Below are 12735 nucleotides of genomic sequence, written 5' to 3' on the forward strand. Positions count from 1 at the left end.
TTAGGTGAATGCTAAAGGTCTTCGTTTGAACTGCTAAGCAATGCCCTAGTGAGTCCTTGTGCATGGCTAAAAAGCAAGCACTGAGAGAGGTTCCAGCATCCTGTCTGATCTTTTTTTTTTTTTTTTTTTTTTTTTTTTTGTCTTTTTCATTTTTATCGGTACTGGGGATCGAACTCACAAACACCTGCTTGCAAGGCAGGGGCTTATGCCGCTGAGCTAAACCCCTAGCCCCATCCTGTCTGATCTTAAAAGTTTTAAAGGAAAGAAGAAGCTGGGGGTGGAGGGAAGATGAATGTGAGTTGATCTCAGGGAAATATGTTGGGTAGAAAACAGAAGAGTGTGGATAAAAAGAAAGTCTATAAAAATTCACTCTCCCCAATAAAATATATTTAAGTAAGTTTGTGCTAATGATTCTATTATGTGTACAAATAAATACAATACAATGAATCCAACAGGGTTTGCTTATATGTCTACTGCCTCTCAAAAGTCTCTAGGAAATAAACTGAGTATGGCAGAGCACACCTGTGACCACCGAATTTGGGAGGCTGAGGCCAAGGATTCCAAGATTCCCAGGAGTTTAAGGTCAGCTTGGGCAACATAATGAGTTCAAAGACAAACTGACCTATGTTTTGGGACTCTGTCTTAATAAACAAAACAAAACAAAACAAAGTCTCTTGGAATCAAACATCTTTATAACTAAATTCCTAAATTGTGAACGTTGTTAATAACTCTGACCATCATTAGCCTGCCCTTATCACCTCAAGATAATTCGAAAGTCACTGGAGAATTTTCCTTCCTAGCTGGGCATGGTGGTGCATGCCTGTAATGCCAGTACTTAAAAGGCTAAGTCAGGAGGATCGTTGTGAGTTTGAGATCAGCCTGGGCTACAAAGTGAGCTCAGGGCCAGCCTGAACTGCATAGTGAGACCTTATCTCAAAAGAAATTTAAAAATTTCTCTTCCTGAAAAGACTTTTCTCCATCAAAGATGTAACCACTGCCCGCCACAGGTGAAAGATCGCACCCAACAGAAATTCACCTCATAGGGTGTGAGTTTCCTTCTTCTGTTTGAGCTCTTATGCTCTGAGGAGATGCCTGTATCAGACTTAGCAATAGTTAAATGTGTTTCTAAAAGTTTATTAAATGTTTTTCCAAAATATATTATCTTTTTTTTTGGACCAGGGATCTAACTCATGATCTTGCACTTGCCAGGCAGGCACTTGTGCTGCTGAGCTAAACCCCCACCCCAATATATTCTATCTTAAGAGTTTTACCTAAAGAGGTTTTTTTTTTTTTTTTTTTTTTTTTTTAACCTAAAATTTCTCCTCTCTCTAGCTTCTGCTTTTTCTCCCATTCTAAAAGGAGCATCACACCTATGGAGAGCCTCATACCCATTCTTAAGGTAGTAAATAGGGACTGTTCAGTGTACCCAGCACTTGAACGGGTTACCAAAGGCACACAAATGTTGTTTGACTCCCACCATGACCCTGCAAGATGGAGTGTGTCTTTTTCATTATAAAAGACAAAGAAACTCATTTTTCTTAGAGAAGCCAAGGCAGTTCACCCAGCTTGGTAAACGGTAGAGTGGACACAGGAGACCAGTCTCTGACTCAAAAGCTCACACTTTCTTCTGTCTACTTACACACGAGAGCTGCGTGGCTGGTGTCAGTTTTATACTACCGACCACACATGTAGAACCCCAAAGCATACATTTGGGTAAACGTCCAGGAGAAGCCTCACCTGTTGGAGATAATCCAGGAAAAGAGACATTTCTGGTTGTTGTCAATTGCCATCTCATTGTACTTTATAAATCGCTGCTGGTGTTCAAAGGCATGGATAACAGGCAAACCTGTTACTGTCTCACTAAAGTGAGAGTAGATTGGGGACCTAGTGACAGAGTCCAGACGTCTCAGCTGGCGGGAAGTTGCCACATAGAACACCTGAATATACAAAAAGTATAGCACCAGTCACACAGAACACCTGACTACAAAAAGGGTAGCAGTGGTCACATAATCATGTCACGTGCACGACACTTCTTCCTTTGGGGCTCGACTCAGCATTCCTTTCTTGATGGCTGCACCCCACATCTGGACAAGACAGAAGCCTGCAGTGTTACCACTGGCCAGAGGAATCAGGAGAGGAATAAAAGAGAGGCCTAAGGAAGAGAACATTGGGGAGACTGATGTTGGGAGGGAAGCTAGCCATAGAGATTTGCATTTCCAAACCACATCAGGAGTTTGTCAGTTGAGTCCACACTCTCTGCTGAGGTCTCCATATGGTGTCCAGATGATAGTTTCTGTACTCCTTAGAGAAAGTGTCTTGAAAAGGATTTTGTAAAGTTTTCTAGGATGCAGAGGCATGTAAAGTGTCTAGAGACAAAATGGTCAGAAAAAGAATGATGAGGTTTGAGTAAAAATTGAACAGTCGCATTTAAAACTGTCTTGGTGGTATGTGAAGGTAAAGATAGTAACGGAAGTGTGCAGACCAGTGAGAGAAGAAGGAACTGGATGCAGTAGGGTGTAGCCAGAACCTCTGTGCCTGAAGGGCAAAGCATGATGGGTGGAATATTGTGTTCCTTGATTCTGTAAGGATTTGTTAAAACCTTGGAAGAATTGCACATTTGAGAATCAGTGTTTATTTAGAAGCTTCCTTAAATAATCCTGCCCCTTATTTCTTGATTTGTTTTGAACAGTCAAAAATCTGTTATGGAGACGATGGTGTGCCCACAGAACAATGCAAATGGTGCTATCTTACCACAGGCCATAAGGCCATAATACCATACTGTGTGGTCTTCAGGATTGTGTCCCCTAGATAAACAGTTCATAACAAAGGCAGCTGTTAGCACAAGAGTTCTCCTGAAAGTTTCACTCTCCTCATCAATTTTTAATGTGGGCGTGAAGCCCTTTTTATTTTTCTATGAAGTATGGCTCCTAAGTTACCTGTTCCCTCCAAGAGTATGTTGAAATTGAACCTAACACATCCACAGACACCCCAATGAAATTAGAACTGCCTGAAGTGAAAAGTGATCTAACTCCTGTCGAGAGACATCTCCAAGCAGATATACCTGTTCAAAATTAAAAGAGGAAGCATCTATGGCATGATTTTTCTAAGACGACCTAACCATTTTGGAGGTTTTTATTGAATTGCAAGACTTTGTCTAGAGCCAGTCTCAAAGTGGCCTTGAATCCAAACAGAAATCCAAGTTAGGGTGAGATGCGCTGTGAACCATGTATCTATGGATGCTAACCAATGAACTTCAGACAGTAGCCAGTGAGCTCCTGGGTCCATCAATAGTGACCAAACTGCAAAGGTGCTGGAGAGCAGTAAAGAAAATCCAATACTGGCTTCTATAAGCAAAGAGAACTAAGACTTAGCCACTGCCAAACCTACCTGGATAGCCACATAAATAATGCCAAGAGGAATGATAACGATGACAAATATAGGAGTGGCCATGCAGATCATGACAAGAGTGCTAATTATCCCCAGGAAGCACATCAGCCAGCTGCGCAGGCTCTGAGGGAGGGTTTCATCCACAGTGGAGATGTCCTAGGAATGCCATTGAGAAAGATGGTGAGCCAATGAATTACTGAGATATTTTACATCCTCCTTGCACCATCCAGGAACCTGGTTGTGTGTTTCTAATGAATTTCATTTAATCTTTTAAAGATACTGATTTGCAATAGATTGTACTGCTTACCTTAACAACCAACCTAATTTCTGTAATTTTCTCATTTTCTAAAGTTCCTCCAAACAGATATAACAATCATCCTTCAACCTTTTACCATAGATTTAGTAAGGGTTTTCACTATTCTCATTCACCAAGTTTATTAAATCATTCATAATTAGTATAAGTTAAGAGAGCTATACTGGTAAAAATCCTTCTCCCATAACCAACTCAATTGAATTATTCTAGCTTTACAGAGTTCCTAACTCTATTGAATACCTAGGATAGAGCCTGTAACACAACAAACTTTTAACAAACACTTGTTTGTTAAAAGCCAACCAACCTTGGGGCTGGGGATTTAGCTCAGCGGCATACGCGCCTACCTTGCAAGTGGGCAGTCGTGAGTTTGATCCCTGGTACTGATAAAAACGAAAAAGACAAAAAAAAAAAAAAAAAAAAAAAGAAAAAGAAAAAGCCAACCAACCGTGTCACCCGCTCAAGAGCAAAGAACCACTTTTAACAGAGAAGATGTTTCTTCTGCCAAGTATAGAGAGGTTCAAGAGGAAAGGGAAGTGGAAGGAAATGTGATCCCTGGCTGGTCAGTTTTCTAATCAAGAAGCCCAAAGGTGACAGATGGGTCTTACTGCCACATTGCCTTCTTGTCACGTAGAATAAATTAACAAATGGGAAATTAATGGGGAATGAATGGTCTAGAACAGATCCAGGAAGCCTGCCTTACACTTTGGGCTGCACTTCCCTTGCTTTCTTAGAGGATTATATTGATTCTGTATTGATTCTATATGCAAGAACTAACATGACTCAAATTATCTCTGGAGTTTCCCAAACTGGGTCAAAGATAATTGTCTTTCCATACAGCTCTGAATTAAGAATGACTCTTGAATTTATCTATGTGCTTTTCCCAAAGTCATATTATAATAGAATATATAACAACATTCAAGGAGAACAGAGAGAGAGAGAGAGAGAGAGAGAGAGAGAGAGAGAGAGAGAGAGAAAGAGAGAAGAAGAACAAAAAGAACAAGAAAAAGAAGAAGAAAGAGTAGGAAGAGGAGGGAGAAAGAGAAGGAGGAGAAGAAAGAAAAAAGGAATGGAGGAAAGATAGAAAGAAGAGAGATGCTCACCTGATCAGTTCTGTGCAGATTGTTTGGTTCTAACCCAGCACAGATTCTTCATCCTTATTTGCTCCATTTGTTCTCCTCTCCTTTCCCTTCCTAGTCCCTTTCCTTTCTTTTAGCAGTACTGGTAACTGAATTCAGGGCCTTGCTCTGAGCTCTATCCCCAGCTATGTTTGCTTGTTTGGTTGGTTGGCTGGTTTTTGGTTTTTTGAAACAAGGTTTCACTATGTAGTTCAGGCCAGTCTTGAACTCACTGTGTAGCCCAGTGGCCTCAAACTCACAGCAATCCTGCTACTTCAGCCTCCTGAATGCTGGAATTACACTTGTATGCTGATGTGCCCAACAATCCTCAACTTTTTAAAAATTTTATTTTGAGATATAAACTGTTCAGGATGACCTCACACTTGTGGTTCTCCTGGGTGAGCCTCCTAAGGTGCTGGCATTACAGGTGAGCACCAAGTATTCCTGTGCTCTTAACTCTTAAAGATTCAGCCACTGGTGATCAAAGGTCCTAGATCAAACTCACTTTTGTAAGTCTGAGTCACCTCCTCCAAAAAACATACATATGATTAACAATAGTCTCCTTATTCATGCAAAAGCACTCAGCAAAACTGTGGTCTGACAAGCTCATAGAAAGACCTCTATATTCTTTTTTATACAATTAACCAAATATAATGACATGGGAAAAACAATCTTTATAAAATTCCTATGTGAAATGTTTCCATACAAAAGTGTATTCCCTTTTAGGTCCTATGAAAAGGCAAAGAGCCAATTTAAGTGGCCTCCAATGATAATATGTTTACTGTTTCTCCCAGAGGAAGGGGACAAATGGAACCCACTTTTTAAGTGGTTGTCTTGTCCCTACTCCTGGCAATGGGCTGTGAGCTACCCTTTAACCCTCTAGGGGTTTGCTTATGTGTGTAAACTAAAAAAATAAAGAGTCCAAACTACTCAGACACTTGTTTTTTTATTTTTTGGTACCAGGAATTAAACTCTGGGCCTTATATCTGCCAGGCATGCGCTGCATTGCTGAGCTATGTCCCCAGCCTAGACACTGTCTATATATTCTTTTCCACAAGCCGAGTACTAGAAACTGTGCTGATGACACTTGAATATAATTTAGAATTGCCTGCTCTCTACTTTTGTTTCTGAAACTTCCATCTCAGATCCACTTAAAAATAAATGAATGAATCAGGACTAGCCCGTCAAAGAGAGCCATCTGTGTATGAGCTTAACAGTTACTGAGGGCCCAGTGCCTAGTGTACTATTTGGCTCAAAAAATGTACTCAGTAATATTTTTGAGTGAATAGATACATGTCAGTGGCTAAAAGATTTATAGTAGATAGAAACAATGTTTGAGAATCTCCTTAAAATTATAGATCACTCTCATTCAATATTCAGACCTATGGCATTCATTCTTTTTTATCCAGTTTTTATTTTTTATTAGTACATGTTTGGATTACATTAACAGTTACATTCCTTGTGGGGAAACTAATACATGAATATCTCTATTTTTTTTTTTTCTCATCCCCTTTCCATCCCTTCTCTACATCCCCCTCCATTTCTCCCTCCCCCTTTGTGTTTGTTTGTTTTGTTTTTTGATACTGGAATCAACTCAAGGCCTTGTGTTTGCTAGGCAGACACTGAGCCACTCAGCTGCACACCTGGCCCCTCTCACCATTTCTTGATCCCTTTCCCATTTGAAAAAGATCTATTTTCACACTTCCTACTACCTATCTTTATTTTGCTCTTTATTTTGGGTTTCTCAACAAAAGAAACCAGCTTTGTATCTGACTCGCTAATTTTTAAAGCATCAAAGAGAAATTTCAGGAACAAAGGCAGAGACTGAGCAGAGGATTACTCTATTTTCCTTTCATTCTCTGCCACTGGGTATGTCAGTGCTTTTACTTAGGCGTTTCCCTCACCCTCTGCAAAGCAGCCTGCTCCAGGGCTTCCACTGCCTACCCCGCTCCCAGCAGCCCTCCCCACCCCCCTGCCTTCTTCTATTACGAACTGTTTTGTTTTTCTGACATTTTCTAGCCTCGGTCATCCAGGGTGAGTCCTTTCTCTGTCATTTCTTTGGACTTTCAAAACGCTTCTATACACACTGTTTTTACCCTATTCTACCATGGTTTCTCATTTCTTTGGCGGTCTGCTTCACGAGACAGTAGCTGCCAAGCGCCAGAGCTGTTCATTCCTACATCCTTAGGGTCCTTCCCTACAGGAAGTACTCAAAAAACATGTGCATGCTGAGTAGACACAAAAACTGGAATTCCAAAGAGTTGTCTGCTGAGAGGGCGTCATAATTCCTCCCTATAAGCAATAGAAGGAACATCACCATATAAACATACCACCATGTCTCCCTTGAGATACTTACACCAGCAAATCTGTTCACAATTCGGCCTGTGGGTGTTGTATCAAAAAAGCGCATAGGTGCGTGAAGGACACTGATTAGCAGTTGCTTGTGTAAGATTTTCGATGCATAGTTGCAGCCGTACACGCTCCAGATAGTTGCTGCCAGCACAAATACAGCTAGAAATGGAAGCAGTTTTATCAACATCATACCAAAAAACTCTTGGAAATTTGTGCCTCGCCTGCAATAACAAAAGTTTTCCTGAGATTCTGTAAAAAAGGTTTATCATGACCTTTACAAATACCTTGTGCCACTCCCAGCCCGCCATACACTCCAATTCTCAGGTCCCTCTGAGAGGGTGGATAGTCGGTGGCATTGTAGATGACAGAGTCTCTGGTCCAAGCACTAAGCCAAAGATTGGACCCAATAAAAGCCACAGAATTCATCACGTAGAAAAAGATGATGAAGATTATAGAGGACCATCCCATTGCTTGTAGGTATTTCATGTAGATGGAGAATTTCACCTGCAAAGGCCCCATTACTATTAGTAGAACACTCTTAATAGCTTTAGGTGAAGAATTACCTAAAAAATCAATCACAAGGAGGAGTGGAGTCCCCTGACAATATAGATAATAACAAATAGCAAAATTTGGTGATCTGTGGTCACTACCTCTGAACTGGACCAGGATAACAGATTTATGCTGAAATGAATGCAGAATAAATAGCAATCAAGTTATTAAAAAAACCTGAAAATAATTAAGGCAGAAAGACATCAAACCAGATTAGGATACAGAGCCTTTACTACAGACCTTGGCCTTTGTGGTTTTAATTTATTTGAATTGTATGCTCTGGGTCTGATATATTAGTGTTTCTTGGCTCCTAGAACTGCATCTCAAGGCAGTTTTGATGTTCTCCACACATTAGAATGGAATCAAATACTCATGAAGGATAGAATCAAGATATTTACAAGAAACATCATTTATCATAGAAATATTTGATGGAAAACACAGCCTCATTTATAATTTAAATAAGGAATCTAAAAATTCATAACCAATAGAACATATTGAGGCTGTAGATATGTATTCAAGTTTCAACTAATTTTAAAATTTCAGATTTTAGGCTGCTTATCATCTCAAATTGTACTTTGTATGTTGTTTACCTTTCCACTTTCCATGAATTCCTTCTCAATTAGTTTTTGTCCTTTCACTGGTTCTTTCTCCTCTTTCAGGGCATTTCCATTTCGAATTTTCAAAGAGTTTTTCAAGGACTTCAGATGCCTGCTACCAGGCCTGGAGCTGAGAGGTAGAAAGGGAGAAACCTTCCTAAGAATGTAGATGCTTCCTAAGAGTATCTTACAAGAACATGTCAAAATCACTCTGTTGGCAACAAAGCACGCACCGGAGTAGATGACCAAGGGAAACTGACACCGGCCTAACCCTCCCTTCTGTCCATACAAGGAAGCAAAGGAAGAACTAGGAATGTCCTTAGGGGTCCACCCTCTCAGGAAACACCCACAGAGAAAAAGAGAGTGGTCAAATAGAAATATGGCAGGGATAAAGGCTGCCAGTTGAATAAATAGCCCACCGGCGGCTCATAGTTCGATGAAGGCTATTCTCTCTTCTCATGGTCAAGGAGGCTGCATCCTCAGGGAGTTCCTCTATGCTGGGTACCAGCCCACAGTCATCATCATCTTCTTCAACACCATCATTGACTAGCAAAACACATCAGAGGTTAGGAAAATAGCACAGAGCTCTCATAGTCCTATGAACAAGTGAAGACTTCTCTGTCTGGTTGGTTTCAACAACAGATTTCAGATGTAGGTGACAAGACTCTATCCCATAAATATCAATTATTAGCATTCACTCTATTCTGTTTTACTTCATTCTATTTATTTACAGTACCACAGATTGAATGCAGAGACTTGTATAGCTAGGCAAGTACCCTGCCACTGAGCTACATCCCTAGTCCTGTCAGTATGTATTCTTGTTGAGAAAATGCCATGATGAGGAGAGACATGTTAATATTCTACCAGAAGAAAACATGAGTTTTTAAAAACTTCAGAAAAAAAATTCCAAGAATTATAAGTTTTTTTGAAGCAGCAAAGTACTTTTAAGTATTATGGTAAACAGAAGCCACCACACCAAGAGTTGACTAAAGAAATTATTGTAAACTGAAGTTTCACCCTGAAGGTCACATAATTTAACAAACTTTTATTAATTGAGAGTATTAAAAACCTACCCTAAAAATAAAACAAATGAAAAGCACAGCATGACTACCAGTGGAATGGTAGACTAAGAATCTCTGGAAATGTGCTCCTCCAACAAGATAATGTAAATACTGACCAAAAAGAAAAAGTAAAATCATTTTGTTCTGAACTCTGAAATCATCCATAGGTTGCAACAACCCAAAGGCTCACTTCCTTTTTTTGTTAAGTGACTAAATCTTGGTAAGAATAGTACACTTTGTGGTTGTTGAACTTGCCCTATTTCCATCCCATCTTCTCAGTAGTGATTGCTTAGAAAACCAACAACTACAAAATAATGGTAGCCAAGCAAACTAGCAGCCTAGCAGCTACCTAAGAGGCAGAGCAGGTTCCAAACTCCAGATGTCCCAGCCCAGGAGAACTGCCATTGTTTTTCCCTGCCTGGGATTCTCTGAAAACTTCCACTCACAAAGCTGCTGTTTATTTGGTCTTATTTGGAGCAAGTTGAAACATCAACAGCATCTCTGACATTATAGCTACCTGAGGCTCTGACTTCACAGTCAAAATATGCTCCTACTTTTTAAGCTCTGTAGATGCTCCTTCATGGGATTAGTACCACTCCAGAGCTTGCTTTCTCAATCCTGACATGCTGCTAATAAGTATGCAGGATGCCAGGCCAGGTGTGGTGTCACAAGCCTGTAACCCCAGAATTTGGGAGGCTGAGACAGGAGGATCCTTGGAATCTGAGACCAACTTGGGCTACAAAAGTGAGCTGAACTGCATAGTGAGACCCTGTCTCAAAACCAACAAATGAGCACTATGGTTGACTCCTTACTGGCAGGTCATTGAAAAGAGTCATGATAATGGCACCATTGCTAACTAGAGTTAATTTGTAAGTCCATTGGTCACAATATTAGGGACTGTTCCTATGGTATACTCTGACACTATGCAGCTGTCATTTTTCTGGTTCATGTACCCAGTAGTTTTTCGTGTTTTAATCAAGATTCTTTTGTTAAAGCTTATCAAGAATTTAGTAGTATACTGTTAATGCTGATGTAATAAAAAACAAGAGAGATGGGGATCCTGGAATATCTTGGGCCCTTTCCTACTACTCTTTTAAGCATAATTTGTGTTTTCTTCTGATGTAGTCAAGGATTTAAAAGCCATTTTTTGCTATAAACAATGATTCTTCACTTAGGCCTATAGAAACCCAATGGGTAACTAAAAGTAGAACATAGTTGTATCCTTGTTACCTTAAAACTGTGGGTCAAATCCCTTGTCAGGTTTTCATACAGATATGCTAATCATGTGGAGAGTGTCTGTCTAGCATTTAGCAAACTGAGGTTGATTAACCCTAAATTTACATGATCTCAGCCTCTTCAAAGATAAAGACCCCAGGATGAAGGATTTCCAGGAGCATTCATCTATGTCTCTAGCCATCATCCTGAATCTGTGATTGCCTGCATCTTAGGAAAGCCAGAGCTCCACCTCAGTTCATCCCTCAACCAAAAGAGTTCCAGAGCTAAGATATCAGAACTGAGATAATCAACCAAATCCCAGCCCACCAGCCATTCCTTAAAGCTGGCCAGCTACCTTTGTGGATCGGCCAGTCTGAAGCTCCTGTGAGTATACCCTTTCCAGCCACCTAAACTGGAGTCTTTTCCTATCTCCCTTCTAACTTTTCAATTAAAGCTTTCTGCTCTTACAGATCAAACTTTAGTTTTACTTTCCATTAGTATTATAAGCAAGGACCTAAGCTTACTGGTGACAATACCATCTAGAAATCAGTTTTAATGGGTTTTTAGTAGTTGGAGTAGGATTTGTGATTTGAATCAGTAAGAGCTTGGTATTCACTGGTGTTCTTCCCACAAGGATTATTCATCTAGGCTTTAGATCGTACTCTTCTAAAGAATGTTTTTTGATTGTCAGAGACAGATGAGCAGGGAAAAGTCACCAGTTTGGCCCAGGCCTACAATTTCAATTTGTTTCTTTACCCAGAACTGAGAAGAGTAGAGTTTGAAACTTTGGGTAATTCGTTTCCAATCTAAGTTCCTTGGATATTAGACAGAAGGTAGATACTGGGACTCAGATCCCAAGTTGTATATTGTCCCAATACTCTACTTACCCATGGCTTCTCCTTCAGAACTTGAATGTCTTATGAATGTCTTCAGATTCTTAGCAAACACTCCTTTTTTGGCCAGCAGAGTACTGTAGGACCCTTTTTCCATGACGGTACCATTCCCCAGAACCACAATCTCATCCACTTGGGGAAGAAAGTGAATGCTATGTGTAACCAACAGTCGAGTCTGTAAAAATGTTAATTGTTGTGAATAATTGTGAATGTTGATTCAGTTGTGCTGTCTGCCTGTGTCCATCCTACTCCCTTCCACTCTGAAAAGGGAAAAACATGGTTCCGATTCACACTGAGACTGTGCTTCAAAAGTGTAGTTCTGATCACTTGGCCTTTTTTATATCCCCCTTCCTTCCTTCCAGAACCACATCTTAAAACCTGACCCTATGAAATGAGGCTTCAAACACCATGGATCTCCTCATAGTTATTTTCCTGTAGTGAAAATGAGGTTTACCCTCCTCCATTCCCTGGGATGGCAGAAGATTGAATTTAGGAAACTTATCAGTGCCCATTGTTATAACTGGTACATACAAAGCTAACTAATTGACTAAAACTAATTGCCCCTCACTAGTCTTTCTTTAACCAGCTAGCCAATTGTACCCAAGAGTTTTTTATTTAGTATGTAGAGACACTGTGGCCAAGAAATTTTAATCTTGGTCCCCTATGGTGTCAGAGATTTGTTTTTGACACCAAGGACTACTGAGACTAGAACTCCACTCAGAGATAGACGATAAACACTTGTGGGTAAGTAATGAGGCTAAATTAGCAGTTATGAAATTGTGATGGGTTTCTGGAGAGATAAGCTAAAGCTACTGCCTTTGTTCTGTACTTCACATCCCAACAGAGACTAGACCCTTCTTACCTGGAATATCGAGAATGTGCTCATCCTTTAAGTCTCTGCTCAAAGCCAACTCTTCTAGTCCCTTCCCTGAATCTTCTAGTAAGGCTTGGGTATTCCCCCAGTGTTTCCACTGAAGTTTATACAGGCTACAGTGAAAATAACTCATGTGTTGTAATATTATTGCTTGCTTTTCTGTATGTCTTTCTATTAAATTGTGACTATGTGAGAGCAAAGACCAAACCTTTCCAAATATGTGCACAATGTACCTGGAACAAGGTGAGTATTCAGTTAAAAAACTAATGAAAATAAGAACTGAAAGGTTTCTGCCCTATTATAAATTACTGGAAATTATGGTGATGGTCTAACATCGCAGAAGGCCAAAGCAAAAACAGCACTTATCCTGACAACCACTT

At 40.1% G+C, this 12735-nt stretch overlaps 1 protein-coding gene across 2 annotated transcripts in view; it reads right to left on the bottom strand.

Moving 5' to 3' along the window:
• The window catches only part of Abcc2 (ATP binding cassette subfamily C member 2), a 73616-nt gene that overhangs the window by 10968 nt on the left and 49913 nt on the right, over positions 1-12735 (bottom strand). For both annotated transcript variants that reach the window (XM_003479570.4, XM_063245055.1), the window contains 7 exons: positions 11476-11656; positions 8732-8858; positions 8307-8442; positions 7452-7671; positions 7172-7326; positions 3388-3543; positions 1738-1937 (listed from right to left, as the gene is read on the bottom strand). In XM_003479570.4, coding sequence (XP_003479618.3) covers positions 1738-1937; positions 3388-3543; positions 7172-7326; positions 7452-7671; positions 8307-8442; positions 8732-8858; positions 11476-11656 — 1175 coding nt within the window. The remainder of the gene's footprint in view (positions 1-1737; positions 1938-3387; positions 3544-7171; positions 7327-7451; positions 7672-8306; positions 8443-8731; positions 8859-11475; positions 11657-12735) is intronic.

The sequence above is a fragment of the Cavia porcellus genome, unplaced genomic scaffold, assembly GCF_034190915.1.
Source record: "Cavia porcellus strain 051 isolate PalLab524CR breed Dunkin Hartley unplaced genomic scaffold, mCavPor4.1 scaffold_2, whole genome shotgun sequence".
Taxonomy (NCBI): Eukaryota; Metazoa; Chordata; class Mammalia; order Rodentia; family Caviidae; genus Cavia; species Cavia porcellus.